The 21,985-nt window shown below is 37.9% G+C and overlaps 1 protein-coding gene across 1 annotated transcript in view; it reads left to right on the top strand.

Moving 5' to 3' along the window:
* The window catches only part of Taf13 (TATA-box binding protein associated factor 13), a 40,744-nt gene extending 18,759 nt beyond the window's left edge, over positions 1 to 21,985 (top strand). Inside the window, exon 3 of the mRNA XM_083124753.1 lies at positions 21,630 to 21,985. Coding sequence (XP_082980879.1) covers positions 21,630 to 21,806 — 177 coding nt within the window. The 3' untranslated portion in view covers positions 21,807 to 21,985. The remainder of the gene's footprint in view (positions 1 to 21,629) is intronic.

Genomic DNA, 21,985 nt, shown 5'->3' with positions numbered 1-21,985 from the left:
TCTTCTTGAAACTGGATTACGCTAAGAGAAAGTAATTTCCTATTACCTATAGCCTCTACACATTGATTGTCCGCTATTCATCTCCAATGATACGACAATGTCAATTCTATTTTCCAAAGTTGTAGTAACTATTGCAAACACTGTGATGCTAGTTGCATGAGCTTACGAAGTCCTCCCCCCCACTCGCTCCCCAATTCTTAAATCAATAACAGGATCGATGCCAGAAGGCATAATGTCATGTAATCAAATATTCGGAAGCATATTAAGATAATATGATGTAAGGTGTCTAAGACAATGTAACCATTTATTGTATTAAGGGTAATTCAAATAATACAAGGAAAGAAGATACCTGTTTGAGTATCTGAGACTCCAAGGGTGATCGATATGAATGTTATGGTTGGATTGTAACAAGCACCAAGGTAATTAAAGTGACTAAGAGAAAGGTTCAATTAAATTTTGGTAGTTAAACATTAAAATTGTAAAGAGGACTAACAGTTTTCAAACCACATGAACCAGTGGCTAAGTCAGGAATAAATTACCAGAGCGGCCAAGAGAGGACCAGAACGGCAAGTGAAGGGGAGGGGGCACAAAAAATATAGTAAAAAGTCTATTTTTTTTGGCTTCTCTACCTTCATGCAGGACTGTGGAATATGTGTAAATACATCCCCGGTGCATTGAAACGTGCCCCAGACGCACATGAGACAGAGGATAGGGCTCCACATATTCTCGGCCATTGCCACAGTGGACATTTTTGCTCCATAGAATTTATTATTTATTTGAATTTAATCTTTCCATATTTTCACAATTATATTTAATATTCTTCCACTGTTTTTAGTGCAACAACAACATGACATCCACTTCAAACTAGCTACTTTTACTTCATTTGGGAGGAGCTGCATATCCATTAGGTGGACCGAAAGTTTACTGATGCGAACGATAGACGGGAGGGGAGGGAAGGGTGTCTGAATATATTTTTTTCATGGGAGTGAAACGTTGCAATCAGACATATTAGCCGATCTATTTTGATTTCCAGGGAGTTCAAGGCAAATAATACATAAAAACATACTCCGGTTAAGGATCACCATCATTATTATTGTACGTGCACGAACAAATAAATAAATAACGGTATTCTTTGTTTCAGCAATAATAGGGCAAGTAATGCATATTAAGTTGATATGAGTCAGAAACATTTGTATTGTGAGAGCAGCGAGCAAAGAGACAACAATATTAATGTATTGCTGTATTAATACTTTCAAAGTAATAGGAGTTTCCCTTACAAAGGTTTGTATTGCGAGAGGAGTAAGCACAAACAAATTTGCTGAATTTAGAGTACATTACTGATCTGCTATCATATCTACATCAAATACCGAGCTTCCAATCTATGGTAGCAATTACATCCACGGTTTTCTTAAAGTTACTTTGATCTACGCTGCGAGTTTTGAGTCAGGAAAAGTGGGGGGGGGGGGAGAGGAGGTAGACGTGTGTCTGGCGGTTTGTGGCCAACCCTGGCCACCCCTTGGCGTTGCCACTGATATGAACACTACGCCACCCCTCCCAAATACACTTATCGCTCACCGAGAATACACATACTTAACATGCTATCATTACGCATCGTTCATGCACCAGCAAAGTAGCAAATGCAGTTAAGAAGTGCAATTTTACATCACAAATTGCACAAGGAACGTTTCTCCAAAAGTAAATAAAATACCAGTGCATTTCATCCAAAATTATCCATCACTGGTTCGGAAGAAACAAGATAAAATAAAGGGACTTCGGTCCCGAGGTAACACCATTTCCGATGAGCGTCGTACCAGGCTGCACAGCATATTTCTCAGCAACACATTAGGCACATTACTCTTCAGTCTGAAACTTTTCTTCCACACTTTAGTACTAGACCTTTCTCGACCTTAGTTGACTGATTGACTGGGTTGGTCTTTTAAGTTCACTTTATACACAGTAAGGTTAATCGGGACTGGACCTACAGTTTAAAGTAGGATCCGAACCACTATGTGCCTCCAGTGGCTATCGAACCCGGGACGTCTTGATTATAAGGCTACTTGGATTGGATTGATTTGGTGTTTTAAGTCCACTTTTTGCACAGTAAGGCTAATCTGGACTGGACCTACAGTTTAAAGTGGGATCCAAACCACTACGTGCCTCCACCGGATATCTAACCCGGGACCCCTTGATTACAAGGCGAGGACGCTACCACTGCGCCATTGTGAGGCCCTCTCGTCCTTAGTGATAGACAACAATTCTTGACTACAAGAATAATTTCTTCTGGACTTTCTTGACCTACTTGTTGATTTCTTGACTTTTTCTTGACATTGTTGACTGGTAGACACCCTGTAAATACTCGGAAAAAGCCGGAGTGGTAAATGCAAAAAAAAAAAAAAAAAAAGGTAAAGGTAAAGTGTTCCCCTGTGCATAGCACTATGCCATGAAGGCGTATAGGGGGTGTGGGGGTAACGCCTCACACTTTCTATGCAAGCCCCATAAAATGACCCGCAGTTGCCATTCTTTATAACATTGGGTTCTAAGTTAAGAAAATATCTGAAATTCTCCTTTCCATGTATTATGATATTAATGCATCATACTCGCTATTTTCAATCTGTTATTTACTGATTTCAATACGCAAATACATAATAACAAATATAATAGTAATAACACAACAAATTATCCCTACGAGTTTGCGCCACTGAAAGCATCCAGTTATTAATTTCCAGCCCCTCCCGAAAAAAAAATCCTGCGTACGCCAGTGCTTACAGTACATTTAAACCATTCGTTGTTACAAAATGGGGGTTTACCTCTCTACTCTTCTAAACTACGCATTTTCGTCTCAAAGTTTGTTACTAATTTATATTCCAAGCAACATGCTAAACTTCGAATAAGACAAAAGTACTGTAGTTCCATTGCTTCACAAACGTCTGAAGTCCGTGTGTTATTTTTTAAAAAATAATTTGCATTGTTTCTAAATGATCAAAACAATATACAACATACATTGAAAAATTATAATATAAAATTTGAACAGGTTGAATATTTTTCCGCCTCCGTTACGATGTCATGAGTGTAGCAGGCTTCGACGCCAGAGGTTCTCTGTCATGTTGGAATCCTGGGGGAGGTATTGGATTTGTGTCTATTTAATGATGTTTTTCATCGCTTCATCATTCATCCTCAGCTTGCGATTATCCCAGTCCTTTTTCGCTTGAAGCGGGCGACAAAGGCAGTGGAAGGACAGACGAGATGTCTTTCGGGGGGAATGGTTGGCAAAGGGACAAGTTTAGTGATGACAGTTTTATGAGGGTCGCGTCAGCCCCAGGTTTCCATTGCCGAAATACTATATACAACACCTTTGCTGTTTCCTGCGTGCGCTTGCTGTCATGGTCATCAATCATCAACCTGATTTCCTGCATTTGCAATATATCATAATATTATATAAAGAAAAAACAATTTGAAAGCTCATTCAGTACACAATTGAATCGTTTATTTAAGAAACCGCCTATCGACCACTTTTGGCCAAAACGACATTTTTACAGTTTCATTTAGCCCTTACCAAGATGCTCATATAACCGCATCCGTAACGAAGGCAAGTGGCCTTGAAATATCCGTTTACTGCAGAAACTCCTCAGGCGCCGCAACATAGAGGGTTTCTAGAGTAAAGATGTAACTCAGTTGGTACCAACTGATTCAATCGGACGTTCCGTACAGTTGGCAATACTACGTACATTGTATCCAAGAACAAGTGTTCTCCTGTGGAGTGGTGTGTTTAACATTGTCGTGAATTCAGTGGCGTGCCCAAGGGGAAGGGGGGGTTGGTGGAGGTCATGCCCAGCATTCAAGAATAAAAGAACATCAAAAGCAGGAAAAGATGGCAAAATGAAGGCTGGCAACTAAACAAATGTATATAGAAAATCCTGAGCACGCCACTGCGTGAATTGTTGCCTGACAAAGTTTATCTTCAGCTAAATTCACCGAAAGCCAACAGGAAAGGTCCCATAATCAGGAAGAAACTGGACGATATTCGTAAGTTGCTGGATTACACACGAGAATATGACAACTTCTACTACAACATTCTGCTGTGACCAACAACACATGCTGAATGCTTCAACTTGGTCTAGGACAGTGGCGTAGCAGCCGCTCCCGCAAAAACCCCGCAATGCTGGGGGGGGGGGGCGAGTTATAGGGGTCCCACTATATAATCCCGGAAATTCAGCAGTTACTGTCGCTTATTTAAAAAATGGATTTACGAAACAGAAAGTTGGTTCCCAGTAACATATCATATGACGACATCTGCGATAATAAGCAGAGGGGCTCGGGCAACTTGACATTATGGGTCTCTTCCGAAAATCAGAATTAAGTTACTTGCTCATAGATGGCAATCGGTAGGAATATTATCTCATCTCATACCTTTATACCTACGTGGTTTTCGTAATAGTAGCGTAGTGTAGTGTAGTACAGTTGTGAATCGAGTAGAAAGATTCAGTTGCTCAACCGGTTGATGTCTTATTGTTACACAATACCTAAACAAGCAAACTTGATAATTTATGACATTTTTATTACCAGTAATATTACGTGATATTTAAAATGTAACTTCCCACCAAATATTTTCAAGCCCCCCAAGCCTCAGTATGAGATTGAAATAAGATAAATTTCCCACATTGTCCACACCTATTACATTTTACTTCAAAGGGGCCCAAAAACTCGGGATGTTGAGCCCAGGGGCAATTTTCCCTTTGCCCTTAGGTCCAATAGCCCCAATTCCGCCACGCAGGGTATACAACGTATGCAGTACTCGAAGTGCTCCAATCGCTCCAATAGGTATTTCATTGAGTGACAAATTTTCAGTGAATAAGTCCAGTCGCTGCTTAATTTTCTATCTCTCAAGACTTTAGTCCGCCTCTATTTCTTAGCAGCAGATTGCAATTGAAGCTTTGATGTTAGGTCACCATTGACAATGTAGAGGTCCAGTTCAATCCCCGTAACTGAAATGATAAGTTTGCTTGAGTATATAACTGACTATTAGTATTAGAAGCGTAATGTGAAGGCTCTTACGTTGAATCTTGGCCTGACATAGCCAGAGGATGGCTTTTTGGGCTGAAGGTGCATCCACCTCTAAGTCCAAAAAAGGAGTGTTTACTATCCTTTAAACAATTTACCCAAAAAGTATTTTTTTAAATATATGTGCATTATATGTAACCTACATTAAAGAAAAAAAGCTTCGAACAAAAAATACAAAGGATCACGAACAAAATAGTTGGCTATGTGAAGCCTCCACCCTCCTTAAAAAAAATAATCTTGGCCTTGCCACCGCATTGAAGTAAGAGAAAATATTTCTAATTTCTTCATCCAGTTATTTATGAGAGATTCAGACAACCCTGATTTAGTTTTCTACAAATTACTAAACTGATATATAGCCTAAGTTGATGTCGAAAAATTGGAAGGAAGGGTTAATTCATTTTACAACTTTGGGGGGGTAACTATTGTGCGTCTGTCCCAGGCCCGTAGCTAGAACTGACCTCCAGGGGGGGCTTATGGGTATCAGGTGGGGCTTTGTGAACCAAGTCCATTTTTCAAAAGTTCAATAGTATTAAATGAAGGTAAATTATGTGTGTTGGGGGTCATTAAGTTAAATTAAAATATAAAATTTAGAAATATCATACGAATACTACAGTTTTTTTCTATATATCTTCTAAACATCTCTTGAAGTGCTAATGACTGCCACTGACACCATCCCTTAACACACTCTGCATACTATTTTTCATGATACAAATATATTTATCATATGTTAAAATGTACAATATTCACTTCAATCATAGTGCCTACCGTACATTCCACCCCCGCCCAAAGCAATAAAACTTGGGATCTGTTGACATTTGACGTAGATGCGGAAGGAATGTGGATAATGACATCAAAGTCACAGATTTCTGTTAAACGAGAGGCTGCAACAGGGGCAAGGAAGGTACAGATAAAGAAGGCTCCTTATGAAAGAACATTCTAAAGTCTTGAGAATCTTCTAAACACTTGCCGCTGCTTAGACTTCTGCTCATAAACAAGATGAACGAACGAAGTTGTGAACAAAATTATATATTCTGTCTAAATTTTCGCTCTTCACCTCAAATAAGAATACAAAATAGTTTTACCTAATGTCAAGGGACTGGCGGGAGTGCCAGGGGGGGGGGTGGCGACCCTGTTAGGGGGGCTGAGCCCCCCTGGCCCCTGCCTGGCTACGGGCTTGGTCTGTCCCACTCTGGCATCATCTCGATGTTCATTCTTTTCCACTGAGGGGGCCCCAATATTTTACTTGCAGGGGGGGGGGCAGAGAACTGCGCTACGCCACTGGTCTAGGAGAAAGATTAGGTACGTTAGATTACTACCTATTTTGTTCTCTGAAAATGTGAATTTTTTAACTGATTACGTAGAAGATTTTTTTCTTTTGTTCCCCTTAAGTTTAGCTCAAATAATTTGAATAGCTAATGATTATTATGAAGAAAACAATACATTTGTGTTTTCAACCTTTTTCATTTTTCTTCACGCTCATTTATTTCATGAATCAAATAAAGTCTTATTGTGATTCGTTGCGATTTTCTCCCTCCATAAACAAAAAATAATAATAAATGAGCATTATAAAAATCTCGCTGATAATGGCGCAAAATAAATGTACAGAAGTGGTTCACTGAAAAAAAAACTGTGAAATTGGAAAAATAATTATTCCCCCACTACTTAATATCGGAAACATTCAAAAACCATGTAAATGTCTTTGGACAATGGGACTTAATTTTGACCAATTTATTTTACTGCGCTCAAATATTATATGGGACAATAGCATTTTTTTTTGTTTTCTCACAAACGATATTTGTGGAAATGGGGGGTTTCTGAAATAAACTATTCAATTTCTGTCTAGGAACATAAACAAGATTTATTAGTTCCTCTTGACAGTAGTGTATTTGAAGGAAGGGTGTCGGGATGGGATTTTTAGAGAAACGTTTCTAGTGCGAACTAGTAAAGAAAACTTCTATGACTTTCTTAATTAGCAAGTCAGCTGCAAAATTACTCAGGGAACTTATTTTTTTAAAAGGGAGATAAAATACAATGAAAAGTGTAACGAAAGGTGACCTAAGAGAATTATAGCTGAATGAAAGTGAGAATGCATAAATGCATTATCTATTGTTCTTTTATGTCTGCAATGTGTCTGTTGTCAAAGGAAAATAGGAAAGAACATAACGTTTTTTAATGTGTTTAAGAGCCATTACTTTGAAATTCGAACCAAAAAGTTATATTTGGATAGTTGTATTTTTTGTTCTCCGTGATTTTTTTATATGTTGAAGTAGGTCATGAGAAATGAATTTTGTGGAATTTTCAGACGCTGGAAAAATTTTCCCTACCCTGTAGAAAATGTCAAAGTTCAAGGTCAAACCGTCCACTATTCATGAAAAGTGAAACATGAGTACGTTTGGAGTGCTGTATCTTTGGAAAGCAACAACACCCCGAACTTTTGTTTTGATATACTGTTAGTATAAGACTGCTTGTATACATTCAATTGTTTTGATATTGTTGCTTTCCATTGTTATGCGGCAACAAAGAGGGTCCAAAATGCAGTTTTTGCCTGTTTTCGGCCCTTAATATCTTGGTTAAGTAACACTACCCCATTTTTTTTTTTTTTTACTGGGCATGCTTGGATATTAACGCAGATTTAAACACTCAAAAACTGCGAAATCGGCAACTTTAGATTTAGGCTTATCTCAAAACAGCGGACGGGTAGCAAAAAACGTGGTATGCCATCTTGTAGCTGAATACATGTACTAACACACGGAAATAAAAAATCATTGGGGCTCGTCCCATTTTCGAGAAAAAAAAATTCAAAATGTTCAATGTAAATTATCACGCTTCCTCTCCTATCAGAAAGTGGAACGGCCATTTCTCCTCCATTTCTTTGTTCCAAATGGAACACTCCATGTCTTGAAAAGTTGTGGGATAGTTTGAGCTTTTATTTCTTTGATGGATAACGTAGTGGTAATGTCACCTCCTTGCAATCAAAGGATCCCGGGTTTTATGCAGGGTGGAGGTACTACAAGTGGTCCGCATTCCACTTTAAACTGCAAATCCCCAGTCCTGATTAGCCATCTTGTGCATAAACTGGGTTTAAAGACAAAACTCTAGATACATTGGCGTACCAAGGACTTACGAAATGGGGGGGGCACTTATACATTTTTACAATAGTCAGTCATCATTTCGCCACCTTTTCCTGCTTTGACATTCTTTTTACTGGGCCAAAGGGGGATAATAATCTCCTCCAGCCCCCATTTTTGGCACGCCACTATATATTTTTTTGGAATTCATGCGATGAGAGTATGTTTGTAAAAGATGCTGTATTATTATAACAAAGACAACAGAACTTTCTTGTAAAAGTCTGTACTTGTAACACCATACTATGTGAGAGATTCCCAAAATAAACCAATATCAATTCAGGTAAGCCTAGAAGCATCTTCCTGGCGTAGTGGTTTTCAGAGCACGCTACGACGCCAGGGGTCCTGGGTTCGGATTCCGGTCTGGTGTTGATTGTTCTTTGTGAGTGTCCCTTCATCAATTTCATAAATCATCACTCATACTCACTGTCTCGATTAGCCAAAAGTGGCAGAAAAGCGACGTAAAATAACCTAGTAATCTCAAAAAGGTCTAGGAACAGCAGGTTTAGGATACTTCCATCATCTTTAATATTGTTCCTTCAAGAAATCAATTTATTTTTGTCATAATCATGGCCATTGTTTCAAAGGAATTTCAAAATATCAGACACAAATTTATATTTTCGGATGCTTTACCTTGCAAGCATAATGGCGTACTCCAGATGCGCTTAGTTTTCTTTGGATTGTGGTGCGGTGACCAGTTTTTTTTTTTTAATTTTTTTTTAATTTTTTTTTTTTTTAAAAGATACCTGTAAGTAGGGAGGAATCCAGAATTTTTCTAGCAACATGTGAATACAACCTCAGCGACAACTGTTACCGTTGCATACGGACATTGGATTTCGATTTAGAAACCATTTGTTTTCGTAAATCCGTTTCTCTTCTTTTGAGTTTTGATTGAGTTGGTGTCTTAAGTCCACTTTATTCACAGTAAAGCTAATTGGGACTGGACCTACAGTTTATAGAGGGATCCGAACCACTATGTGCCTCCACCGGGTAGCGAACCCGGGACCCCTTCATTACGATTCTCTCCTTTTGACTGATGCCAAGTACAAGGGACGATTATTGTGTTAGGGCAAGGGGAGAAATGCATGCTTGTCCCAATAGCCAGTCCGTCCTACGGCCGTATAGTATTTTTCACATCTTTGGTACGGCCTTTAATAGTTACGTACACTCATTGAAATGCGTTTGTTTGTGATTGAAAAATTCAGATGTTTTTCACAGCTTCTAGAGTTCCACTTCATACTCGTCAATGTGACATTTTATTATTATTACGTGCCACAATCCAACTTGTCAGGTGCAATCTTCGAAATTCGAATATCCTTGAAGATTGATTGATTGATTTGGTGTTTTAAGTCCACTTTATGCACCGTAAGACTAATCGGGACTGGACCTACAATTTAAAGTGGGATCCGAACCACTATGAGCCTCCATCGGGTATCGAACACGAGACCCCTTGATTACAAGGAGACGACACTACCACTGCGCCATCGGGGAGCCCCTCAATCTTTCAAATAAAAGGTCAAGTAATACCCAAGCTAGACAGAAATTAAGAAGTAGGAGTTGTAATGGTCGGGTTGACCATTACTAGTAGTGTTGCCCACAAGACGAGACTTTGGCCTGTCTCGTCTCGTGGAAATGCTGTCTCGTCTCGAAAATATTCGTTTGTCTCATGACACATGGTCAATCTCGTCTCGTCTCGAATTTTTAAAAGCCTGTTCCATCTCGTCCCGTGGGCAACACTAATTACTAGTTTTGTATTATTGTATTATTTAATTGCCGGCCAGCTAGAAGGTGTAGTGTTAAGTAATATGTTTTCCATGTGTGTACTTTTATGATATTATTACATGTAAGTGTATGTGCTTAATGAATTGTGATTTTTGCTGGATATTAGATTCCCCTGTTTTTTAGCTTCCCGGTTTGGGGGAAGCTACAGGGTTCACGTTCACGGACGTTTACCCCGATTATACAAAAGGGCCAGTTGGGCTTTAGAAAAAAAACAGTTTTTTACTACCTTCACAACGACGAAGACCCTTCGAAAGTCTTGTCCACTCAGGGTGGCTAGACTGAATGATTGAGAAGAAAATGTAATACTTGGCAAATGAACAGCTTCGAAAGTCTTAGTCCACTTATGGTGGCTAGACTGGTGACTGAAATTAATGTATCATTTTTCCAAGGAACCTACTTCGAAAGTTTAGTTCACTTATGGTGGCTAAACTAATGATGGAAAATATATGTAGCATTTGGTAAAGCTAACCCCTGTTTGAAATCCCCAAGATTCCCAATTAGCAAAAGATTTGCATTTGTACGATATTGCCGAGTCGCATCATAATGCCTAGCGGGCTGAATGAGGATGCTGCGTAAGGAAACGCAAGACTAGTCGGAATATCAAGTAAGTCGAGGGTAGGCTACAGAGATAGTTAGGCTAACTCTGTGTTAATGAAAGTATCAATGGTTAGGCCATAGGTACGAATTTGCTTGAATTAAGGAAATTGGTTGATTATGTAAATGCACTTAAGTATGGAAACACTTTGTAAATATGTAAATAATAGCAACGTATAATAAATGCATATAATCCTACTAGGAATGTTATGATTTGCTGAAGTAACTCCAAGATCTACAGTTACTGTCCATTTTTAACAAAATATTTTTTCACTTTCTGTACATGTGTAACGAACCAGGGACTATAAATATAAATATTATGTGACCCCCCCCCCCTTTCGTAATTCTGGCGCAAATATAATCTGCTCGCTTGGCACGCAAGGTGAGGTGGAAGCAGAGATTGAAAGGAAAATACAAGGGAAGGGAAGTAATCCCGAGGGCCGGAGTTAAACCAGGGATTGGGGGGGGCCGAACTTTCACAGAGTCTAGTGGTGGTGTTTTAGCTGTGTGTTAAATTTAACAATCCCCAAATTTTCTCTCTCTGGCTGTTGTAGTTCCTGAGATACTCACTTATGAGTGTCTCAGAAGCTATGGTTGACACGGAGGTACACGATGGATCTCGATGTTAATGTAGAACCTAACATTGTGACTTTTAAATCAAGGCTTATCGAGTTTGATCCCGATGGAGGAACGTCGCACAGTGGTTCAGACTCATCATTTCGTTCGTTGCCTCATTGACTTTTCAAATTTCACCCCTAACGATCGAAAAGCAAGTAAATAAAGTAGATTAAAATAGTCGCAATCTCGTACCATATGTTCTGTTGCAAGTTACCCAACAAAGGCCCTTAAAATCTCATGCCAGTGACGTTCCCTGTGCCGTCAAACAAATTCCGGCAATTGCACTTCCGTAATTTATTACTTCATCTTTCTTTGTCATGGTCAAGCGAAACCTGTAAACATTGATGTAAAATAGCCAGAAATATAAATAAATCATGCAATTCAACATTTAGATTTACTATTGTATCGTTAAAGATAATCAGGTTGCACATAAATACCGTCAATATCAATATAATCTATAATCTTTGTGGCCCTTTGAAGATCGTTGAATATCTTAGAAGAAGCCCCACGAAGTGGTACACCCACAGGCCTTTGTTCGTAGAGTGTTTACTCCAAGAAGGGAAAGTGTTAGAACTAACAAGGGAAGTACAATAAATGTGAAGAGAGTGACGGTTTTCACTTTCTGAAAGGGAGATCTCTTCACTTTCTCTTCTTGCGCCCCAGCCCGCTAACTCCACACGTGCCGTTATGTAACCCCTTAACCAGCTGAGGGATGTTTGTTTCTCTCATTGAAACCAATTCTTAAAGGCAGGCTCCTTTTTATTGTGTTTTTGCGAGTTTATGTGCAACACCCCTGTTGTTCCCCATCCCTCTGCACGCTTTCTCTGCCGACCCTTCTCTCTTAAATGTTTTAACATTTTCATCCCTATCACAGCCTCATCAATTTTACCAGAAGGGTTGGACATTCTGGTTCGAAAGATCGGTAATTTATGACAGCTTTCCCCATCTTTAGTGAGTTTTCGAAAATTACTTGATTGACCCCTAACGCATTTCGTTTGAGTCGCACCCTTTTTTTCCCCGTAGTTCCACGCTTTTCACTGAAAACAATATAAGGCTGAAAGGTCTGTCTTCAGTGTCCCTACACTGACCAATCGCATGACTCTAAACTGCCCTAGATTTTCTAAAGTTCTTGCCTGAATTTATTTAAACTAACCAGTATTTCCTCACACATTGGAGTGTTCAGAGGACGGAAGAATCATACGTACTGAAGGGTGAGTATTCTCTTGAACAACCACCACTGAAAATATTCATGTTTTTATATACTCCAGTGCATATGCTATTTGTTCCAAATTGCTTAGCTTTTATTGCTATTTTTATTTAGTCTTTTTTTTTTCCAATTCGCACGTTCAGAATATTTCCTTCTGATGTTTTTAAAGTATCGTGAAAGAGTTTTTGCAGACCAATATGAATATGCAAACGGAAATTCTGTCTTCGGTAGTGTTTCTGGTAAAATAGATGCCAAACTCTGACAACACGCAGGCCTGTAACTTGGAGTGATCTCTTGACGAGGCGTTCACGGGTTACTGGTGAGTGGGGGTGAGCTTGTTTCAAACATGTAAAACATAATACTTTTACTTTCAATAGTTAAACAGAAATGAAACATGAACTGCAACTAGAGATGTTTTTTTTTTTGTTCAAAATGAGAATAGAATTCTGTGCTTCTTGAATTCATACATATAACTAAATTCTTCTATCAGAATTATGTTACTTTTGTTGTGGTGGTTTCAAGAGCACTTCTATTGCGAGGAGAGCAAGTGAGAAGATTTTTACTCTTCTTTCTATTTTTTTTAAAAATGGACAACAATATTAATTTTATCGGTGAGAGGGCTAGTTTTCATAGTAATAAGAATGAAGTTGATATGACTAATATACAAATCAACGTGGTGCTAGCGTATTGAGCAAGAACAAATTAGGGACTATTTTTTCTTTTAAAAAAATCGATAATTTAAACTGAATTATTAGTTAAAATTTTGAAATTGAAGAGAAGGCATTGTTCCTTCTCACTTGCCCCTAGTAAATGTTCTTGTTTGCGATATAAGAGATGCAAATTTATTAGATATCAATAAACTTGTAAATTCTTTCTGACATGCATGTGAAGAAGAAGCATGGAAGGACATTGTGAAATACGATGAAAGGGGTCTTGGTCCAGGTTAGGCTAAGCCTCCCTCGCCCATCCCTAGCTACGGGTCTGACAACACGACATTAAAAAAAAGTGTAGAAACCCCAGTAAGTGGGTGGCGAAATACATACAATTTCATTTGGAATGGTTCCATATTCCATACTGCTTTTCTACTATTTGCTACCTACGTAAGAATGAATGCTACCTACGTCGTTTTATTTTGAGAATATCTATACCAAACGGTCAACACCGGTAGCAATGATAAGTTTAATTTTCCTGCTTGCTGCTATCGTGCGATTGTAATAGTCAGTTTATACTCGGCATATGCGTGTGCTAGCAGTGCAACTATTTTACCAAAGTGCTTAATTTCAATTTGGACTTGATCTTTTTTTACGCCGATTTTCTACCAATTTTGACTAATCGCGACGATGAAGATGAATGATCATCTGATGAACTGCATGAAGAGTTAGTAGTTTTACGACTTTTGAGACGAGTTTTGTCACAAATAGGAGTCCCCAAAGAGCCAGTTTCCAATTTCTAAGCACGGGTTAGTTTTCTCACACTAGTCTGGCTTTGTAATTATTCCTCTAGCAAATGTATGTGGTGAACATGCTTACCCTGGCTAAAGGAGTGTATTTACACCCTTTCATCTGCATACAGTGCAAATGCACCCCCTAAGCTCGGGTGAGTATAACCACCCCTCATTTCGCGGGCGGGTAAATGCGCTTCCCAAGTTCATGAAGGAAAACTCACCTTTGTTTAGAACGAGGAAACTTGCCTTTTGTGGACGTCTATTTGTTACAAACCAAAGTCACCCCTGTAAGGTGAATTTACAGTGTTTGTTGATCAGTATAGTCAAAGCGCTCGGCTACCAGGGCGTACTTCATTACAGTTAAATATCTGATACTACATATAATTGTATGTAATAATAATAATAATAATAATAATAATAATAATAATAATAATAATTAGAAATTCAAATGAACGTGTGTCGTGATTGCAGGGGTTTGGTGAAGGGTGTGGTCAGTAAAAAAAGGTTGGGAACTACTGCATGAATATAGCCAAAAGCTTCTTAATAATACAACTGGGATGGTGTTTTAAATAATACCATGAACTTTGGGGAAAAAGACCCTCTACCCCCCCCCCTTAAATACATCATTTACAATGAAGCCATTACTTTTATATATTATTATTAATGTTATGATTATAAACTTGGTGCATTTCTCTACTCGAAACAGCCGGCCCCCGTGGCGGAGTGATTAGCACATTGAGCTACGACGCCAGGCGTCCCGGATTCAAATCCCGGCCTGGGCGTGGATGTTTGCGAGTGTCCATTCATCAATTTCATCATATCATCAATCATCCTCATCTTTGCAAATTAGGCAAAAGTGGCACTAAAAGCGAAGTAAATTAAAGCAAATCAATCAATCAATCAATCAATCCACTCGAAACACCTGATGAGCTAATATCTGGCATAATTGTATTTTGTCAGATGTCAATGAAGGACAATTTTATTCATGAAATTTATGTTGTTTTATCTTTAACTTTATCGGATTTTGGTAATTTGATAAACCCTTTCAAGTAACAATTTCATCATTCATCATCATCGTCGCGATTAAACAAAAAGGTAGAATGGCGACGTAAAATAAGAAAAATAAATTAGAAATAAATATATTTTGTTTCTGGCATGCACTACAATGTATTTCCTGATGATTGTAAAGTCTCCTACACATCAGTACCAAATAAAATATTCATACAGTGCAAATGAATGGAATACAAGTAGAAAGGAAGATTTCTACTTTCGCTAATATTTCTAAGAAAGTTTCCATTTAATATTTTTGGAAAAGTCATACATATGTAGAAAGTACAGATGGCCAAATCCGTTTTTTTTAAAAAAAAAAATATCCGGAATCCATATAGTAAAAACGGAGAATCCGGATTTCGGAGGGAATCCGAATTTTGAATGGAATCCAGATTTCGAATTCGATCCATCCTGGCTCCCGCTTATTTTAAATGTTTAAATAGTACGTAACTAAGTCTACTGAATATGTTTGCAGCTAATTCCAAACTGAGAAAGAGGAATAGTTGGCTAACTGAAAAGCAATGTGCAGTAGTATTGTACAACAGTTCTTTCTTTCCGCCAAACATGCCCACATTGCTCGATGACTCCTTATCTGTCGTAGCAGTTACACAAGAGCGATATTTTGATAGACTTCAAAAGTAACCGATGTCGTCCGTCACCTGCTGTAAAGCCTCTTGGCTATCATTCCTATATCTCCCGTCGGATCACACTTTAAACTGTAGGTCCAGTTCCAATTGGCCTTACTGTGCATAAAGTGGACTTATAACACCAACTCAATCAATCTATCTTTCCTGTGTGAATCTTGATATGGCCTCCCTACCTCTCTCATGTATGTGTCCCTTCCCTGATGCCCTTCAATTGCTCCATTGAGGATGAATTGTGATAAGATGAAGCAGACGAAAGGACAATCACAAACACACATGGGCAAATCACATAACCACAAAAAAGCTCCACGTAGGATTGTACTGTCTGTGAGTCCAGACGCCATAGTCTTGTTAGTCTGCTAAATGCAGTCCAGGGTGTACTACGTGGAAGACAGTCTGATATTGGGTTGGTAGATTAGAGTATATTGTTAAATTCATGAGACAATTATTGAAAATATGGGTCGAAATCAGTTTCCCTCCAAAATTTGCTTTATCTCTGTAATCCGTTATCATTCCAGAACCTGTCTTGCTTCCGGTATTCTTCTCGCTCTGAAATCAGGATTCCCTCCGAAATCCGGATATTATATTTTCCGAATCCGGATTTCAAATTCTCCGAATGCGAATTTTTTTGGCCATCCCTAGAGAAAGGGGGCTGCTTGCAAGTACGATTAAAAGAGAGATACAATTTATTACATAAGATGAATTATATTAAATTAGATTATAATTAGAATCAGTATCACGTTATACATTCTGAGTAGGTTCAGTGAAACTACCTGGACAACTTTTTTTCTTGGATCAGAAATTCCATTTCTGGCATTGTTTCTAAAATGGAACACAGACCCTCAGGAGTCTTTTAAAGTTGTAAGTTTGCTAACCGCAACACGGTTTACTTCAAAGAAGGAAACATGTGGTCTTCATTTAGAACACTTCCCTTCGCGATAGCCACATCCCTCCTTATCCGACCCTCTTCCTCCCCCCTGTGGTGCACCAGCTGCGGCAACATACATACACTCAGGTCCTCATTTCGTTTGTTGCAGAATCTACAGTTCGAGGACATCAATGTCCTCGCATCGTTGATAGAATTATGTGCGATGCGAGGACCTGTGCACACAAAACACAGGTGTACATTTGGTTATACAGATGACCTACAGTTAGAGGACCGTCCTCGTAATGTCTGTTACATGCCTGTAAGGAGAAAAGTTGTCATATCTTCGTTATTATTTAGCCATTTAGTATGCCGATGCGCGTGGTGTTTCATCTCAATAAAACGTCTTTCTTGAGCGCTACTAATTGCAGTTGAGCCATGTCCTCGTATTGTATGTGATCTGCTCGTGTCCTCGCATGGTAGGGTAGACAAAACTGTGTGTGTGTGTGTGTGTGTGTGTGTGTGTGTGAGAGAGAGAGAGAGAGAGAGAGAGAGAGAGAGAGAGAGAGAGAGAGAGAGAGAGAGAGAGAGAGAGAGAGAGAGAGAGAGAGAGTTACAGTTACAGTAACATTAGAACATCATAGATTGAGAATACGTAGATCTTCATAAAGAGTTGAAGTTTGTTTTAATTTGAATGGAAGGCTTAGTGTTTTCGCAGGAAGTGCAATGTTAACATGAAGTGGAATTAGGAAAAGAGGAAAATTGTAATTTACTCAAAAAATTCCTTTTCGAGCAGCCCCAGCTGTCCCCACATTAAACTGAAGTGAATAGAAAAGTTCCAAAATGTACTGATAGTCGTGCTAAGTATTGTTCAAAAATTTTCCTGTGGTTTCTCATAAAAAATAATTACAATGTAATATTTCAATAGCAAAGAAAGTTAAGTTGCCAAATATTCATAAGTAGGCTATTGGTACAGTTATAGATTATGAAATCAAGTAACTTGATTTAATATAACACTTCCTTGGAATTTTTTATAAAAAAAATTAGGGGAAAAAAATAACGTAAAATCCGTGAAAATGTATTTATTTAAAATGTTGTCCTAACTTGTTTGACCCCTATATAGAGCATGGCAAAGGAACTCTTTTGCTACAATAGTAGAGTTGGAAGTGGTCGGAAAAAATCTGACTTTTTTGGTTGGGCTTTTTCCGCCAAATGTGTCTCACATCAATGAAAATACATGAGTTGGCAGTATTTTTCCTGTTCCATGGTTTTCATTTGTCTCCCTACTTTAAAACAGACTCATTTCTAAATATAAAATGCAATTTACAATATGAAATTCATGGCTAGACATAAACACTGTTTCAAAAAAAGGTGGCTTTTTTGAATGGGCGGTTCTTTCCGAGTGTTATCTTCATATCTCAGTAGGCTTATTAAATATGTATATCTATGTACAGCGTGTCCCGCTTTTACGTATAATAAAAGAAAAATGCATAACTTCTAAACAAACTGTCAGAATGATGTGATTGTTGTTTCATTTTAAAGAATGGCTCAGATTTTTTTTTTAGCAACACATTCAGTGGTAGTTGCGCATGCGCAGTAGCCAGAATGTCTTGAAAACTGATATTATCAGTTTCTCAGTGGCCATTCGTCATGTGGTCGCCACAAGAAAAGGTGTTTTAACGTTGTCTGAAGTGAAGTCTGTGACACTTGTGCAGAGACGATTTTGTGCACGTTATGGTTTGGGTGCTAAAGAAGTAGTTCCATCGTACATTTCAATAAAGAAATGGGAAAAACAGTTACATGAAACCAGTTAATTTCTCAAATATCGTTAGAGACTTCCTGGACGAGCATTTCAATGGAAAATGAATAGGAAGAGGTTCGGATTTTATTAAATGTCCCCCACGGTCACCAGACCTCACTGTGTGCGAGTTTTTGTCATGGGGGTGTGTTAAGGACAAAGTTTACTGGACACCAGTTAGAGATTTGCAAGACATGCGTGAAAGAATTGTGGTTGCAGTAAGCAACATTACCCCGCTCATGCTTCAAAACGTGTGGCTTGAGGCTGACAACCGGTTTGACATTTGCCGTGCCACTAACGGTTCACATGTGGAAGTGCGCTAGTTTTCTTGATTTGTAAAAAAAAATCTGAGTTACACGTTTGTACAAAGTTTGGACAAAAAATATTGGTAGGCCTAAATAAAAAAGTTGTGATTTTTTCTTTTATTATACTTAAAAGCGGGACACGCTGTAGTATAAGCATATTCACATAACTAGAGTAGTTTTTTATGTGTTTTTAATAGAACCTAATAGTAGTATGATATGATTTTCAATGAAGCAAAATAAAAAGAAAATACTGCTTTACCTTACTATCAAATTGCTTTACATTAACTTTTGTTTTCAGTAAAATATATTTGTATTCCAGCTTTCCAATACATCATGTATAATTTGGTTAAATGGCATCTAAACCTGGTCACAGAGCAACTACTAGTAGTGATGTATTTTGGCTGCTTGGTGCAGTGGTTCTCAACCTTTGTGAGACCACAACCCAGTAAATTTATTTCTTACAAGTCGATGCCCTGAGCTCAAAAATTTCACTCAAATATTTTTATGACCTTTAAAGTTTATATGGAAATTAATATGCACCCTAAATTAATATTAATATATCAACTATGCTATAATCATAGTTCAATTATGTATAGAGTTGCTGTCAAATATAAAATTATATTTAAATTAGTCGTCAACCCCTGGGTGCAACGGGCCTTTTTCAGTCCCGGCTGTTGAAAAACACTGGCACTAAAACTGAAGCAGAAGCAAATAAGATTGGCCGCAAATGGCAAAAAAATCTATTTAAAAAATCTGCTCTGGACCTACAGCTTGAAATGAGATCTGAAGCACTCTGCCTCCACTGAGGATTCAACCTCAGACCTATTTTTATTACAAGGCAACAGCATTACTTTATTCCACTTCAGAGGCCCATTCATGATTATGAAAGGAGCCTTCTATCAAGAAGCTGGCCTATTTCCAACAACAGTACTTGCAATTTGTTCTCTGTGATTTACAGGCTAAATTAAATCTTAAATCGCTCATGAAGTAGCACACAATCTTGGTAAGTATAGAGAACATTCAGACCGAAGCAATACATGTCAGTGGGAGGGGGGTGTAAAATTGATATGACAAGGGCCCCTTTAGTGTAAGCAAGCTTCCACCATGCATGCACAAACACGACCAAGGTGACATGATGCATGCCATTGAAGAACTTTCAGACTGAAGTCACAGGTGACAAGTGACACAGTCTTCTTCAGTATAAAGCAAAACATTCACCGCGCATGCAAGAATAACAGACCAAAGCGGCACGATGCATGCCTTTGAGAAAACAGTATAGTCCGAGCAACATGCAAGTGACATGTTTAGCTCGTTTTTGCACTTCAGTTCAAAACGTTGAATGGATTACTGAGGGACTGGTTACAAGTGGCACTTGTTGCTTAGGTCTGAAAGTTCCCTGAGAAAACTTTGTAGGCCAAGTGACAAGCGACACTTGCAGCTTATGTTGCTTCGGTTCAAAAGGTTACATTTACTTCTAAGTGTTGGGTTTCCAAGAGCCACATGTCGCTTCCATCTCAAAGCTCTGTTAAACAGGATATATACACAAATTCACGTAATATGTATACTTCTGCATGTGTGTTGTGAACAGTAAGAATTTTTAATTGTCCCGAAACATCAAATATTTTGATATTAACATTTGTTTCATATTTTATGACATCAACATTTAAATTGAGACACAAACATGTAAAAGCTTGTTTTAAGTCCATTTCATGGTCAGATGTGCTCATCAGGACTACACGTATAGTTTTAACCCTAGCTTACCCATGCTGTATGAGAAACTTGCATACCGGGGGCAGCTCACACGCCTACACTTTTTTTTATCATGAAAATTCAAGAAACCGTTTTATTATTGAATCACTGCTTCATTTTGTGATTATATATGTATTATAATAATTACAAAAGTTACTTTCATTAACAAAAAATAATAACCAGTTATTGCATGAGAGTGTCACATATAGTTTATCATTCACTAAAACTCACAAAATCCATAATAATTTTTTATGTATGCTTTTTGTTAGTAGAGGTATTAAATCTAATAATTGCAATAATTACCATCATTACCAACTAATTGTACACTGTCACTGGCATGAGTGTCTCGAATGAAGTGCATTTTTGCCTCCTAATTACATTACATTTATGTTATGAACAAAACGAATACAAAAATATTGGGAACAACCTAGGAAACAATGTAATTTATTTTCAAACAGTTGAAAAATCTAAAAAAATAGAGGTGGTGGACCTGCAAGCAAACCTCCCCCCCCCCCCCCCCCCCCGGGTAAGCTAGGGTTAAAATTGTATCTGAACCACTATGCAATATGTGTCCACTGGGATTGGCCAATATCTGTCTCTTGGCTGCTACTTCATGTAAATTTTTTTATCTACTTGTAAACTCATAACAGTAACTCCAAGTGAAATAGGATAGTTGTAATTGGTAAAAAGCCAAAATTTCAGGGTTTTTTTTTTAAAAAAGCTGGCTTTTTATCAGAAAAATCCGTACATTCAAAAAAGCTGGCTTTTTTGCAACTCTAGACAATAGACATACATATCTATACATAGTATCCACAATTAAACAATATTTTATCTAGTCCTTATTGGCACCTATCATACTCTTTTAGTATTGCATAATATAATTAAAAATCTGAACCACTGTGAAATGTGCCATTCAGAGATCAAACCTGGGACCACTTGATTACAAGACATCCTCATGCAATTAGGGAGGCTCACAGTCTGGTCGTTTTATGGTACGTGAAATGTACTGTTTTTTATTGTTCTGTAGAGTCAAATTGAAGGTTAGGGAGCAGAAGAAGTTGTAGCATGTTCTTTTTGTTCCAAGAAAAGTTGTTTGCCTTTGTGATGTACTATGAAAGTTTCTCAGTGTTTCATTACTTACATACATGTATATCAAAGTGTGTCTGGAATATTCTTTGAGAATGCAATATCCCTACTTCAGTAGTAGTATGTGCTGATGTTGGCTGAATTATTTAATATGAAATTAACAATATGTTTTATTTAATGGCGCAGTCTGATAGTGTCACAGAATTCTCTCTAGAATTTAATTCTTACGAATAGAAGGGTATCACATTTAAACATGTTTACGTTAACCAAGTAGAAATTAAATTAACACTTACTTTTTCTGTAGACTCATCGAGCAATGGAGATAGGAAGAACGGGCAGAGTTCAGGTTGAAGATATTGTGTTTTTGGTGAGGAAAGATCAGAGAAAATATGCTCGTGTTAAAGATTTGCTGACGATGAATGAGGAGCTAAAGAAAGCCAGGAAGGCTTTTGATGAAGTTAAATATGCAGGCGTCTCCTAAGTGATAAGGGGAATTGTTTAATTTTATGGGCAGGAAGGTTTTTCATGGCGGTAAGTCATTAAGAACAATTTTATCACATCAAAATGCTGTTCTTCTACCAGGAACAATTGTGTATATCTTTTCCAATATTTGATTGTATAGTACTTTACTAATAAATTTTTGTACATTTTGTTATTGAA

This window comes from Lepisma saccharinum, chromosome 6 (assembly GCF_977018435.1).
Source record: "Lepisma saccharinum chromosome 6, izLepSacc3.1, whole genome shotgun sequence".
NCBI lineage: Eukaryota > Metazoa > Arthropoda > Insecta > Zygentoma > Lepismatidae > Lepisma > Lepisma saccharinum.
The sequence above is the reverse complement of the archived record's forward strand: the minus strand, read 5'-3'. Positions and strand labels throughout refer to the sequence as shown.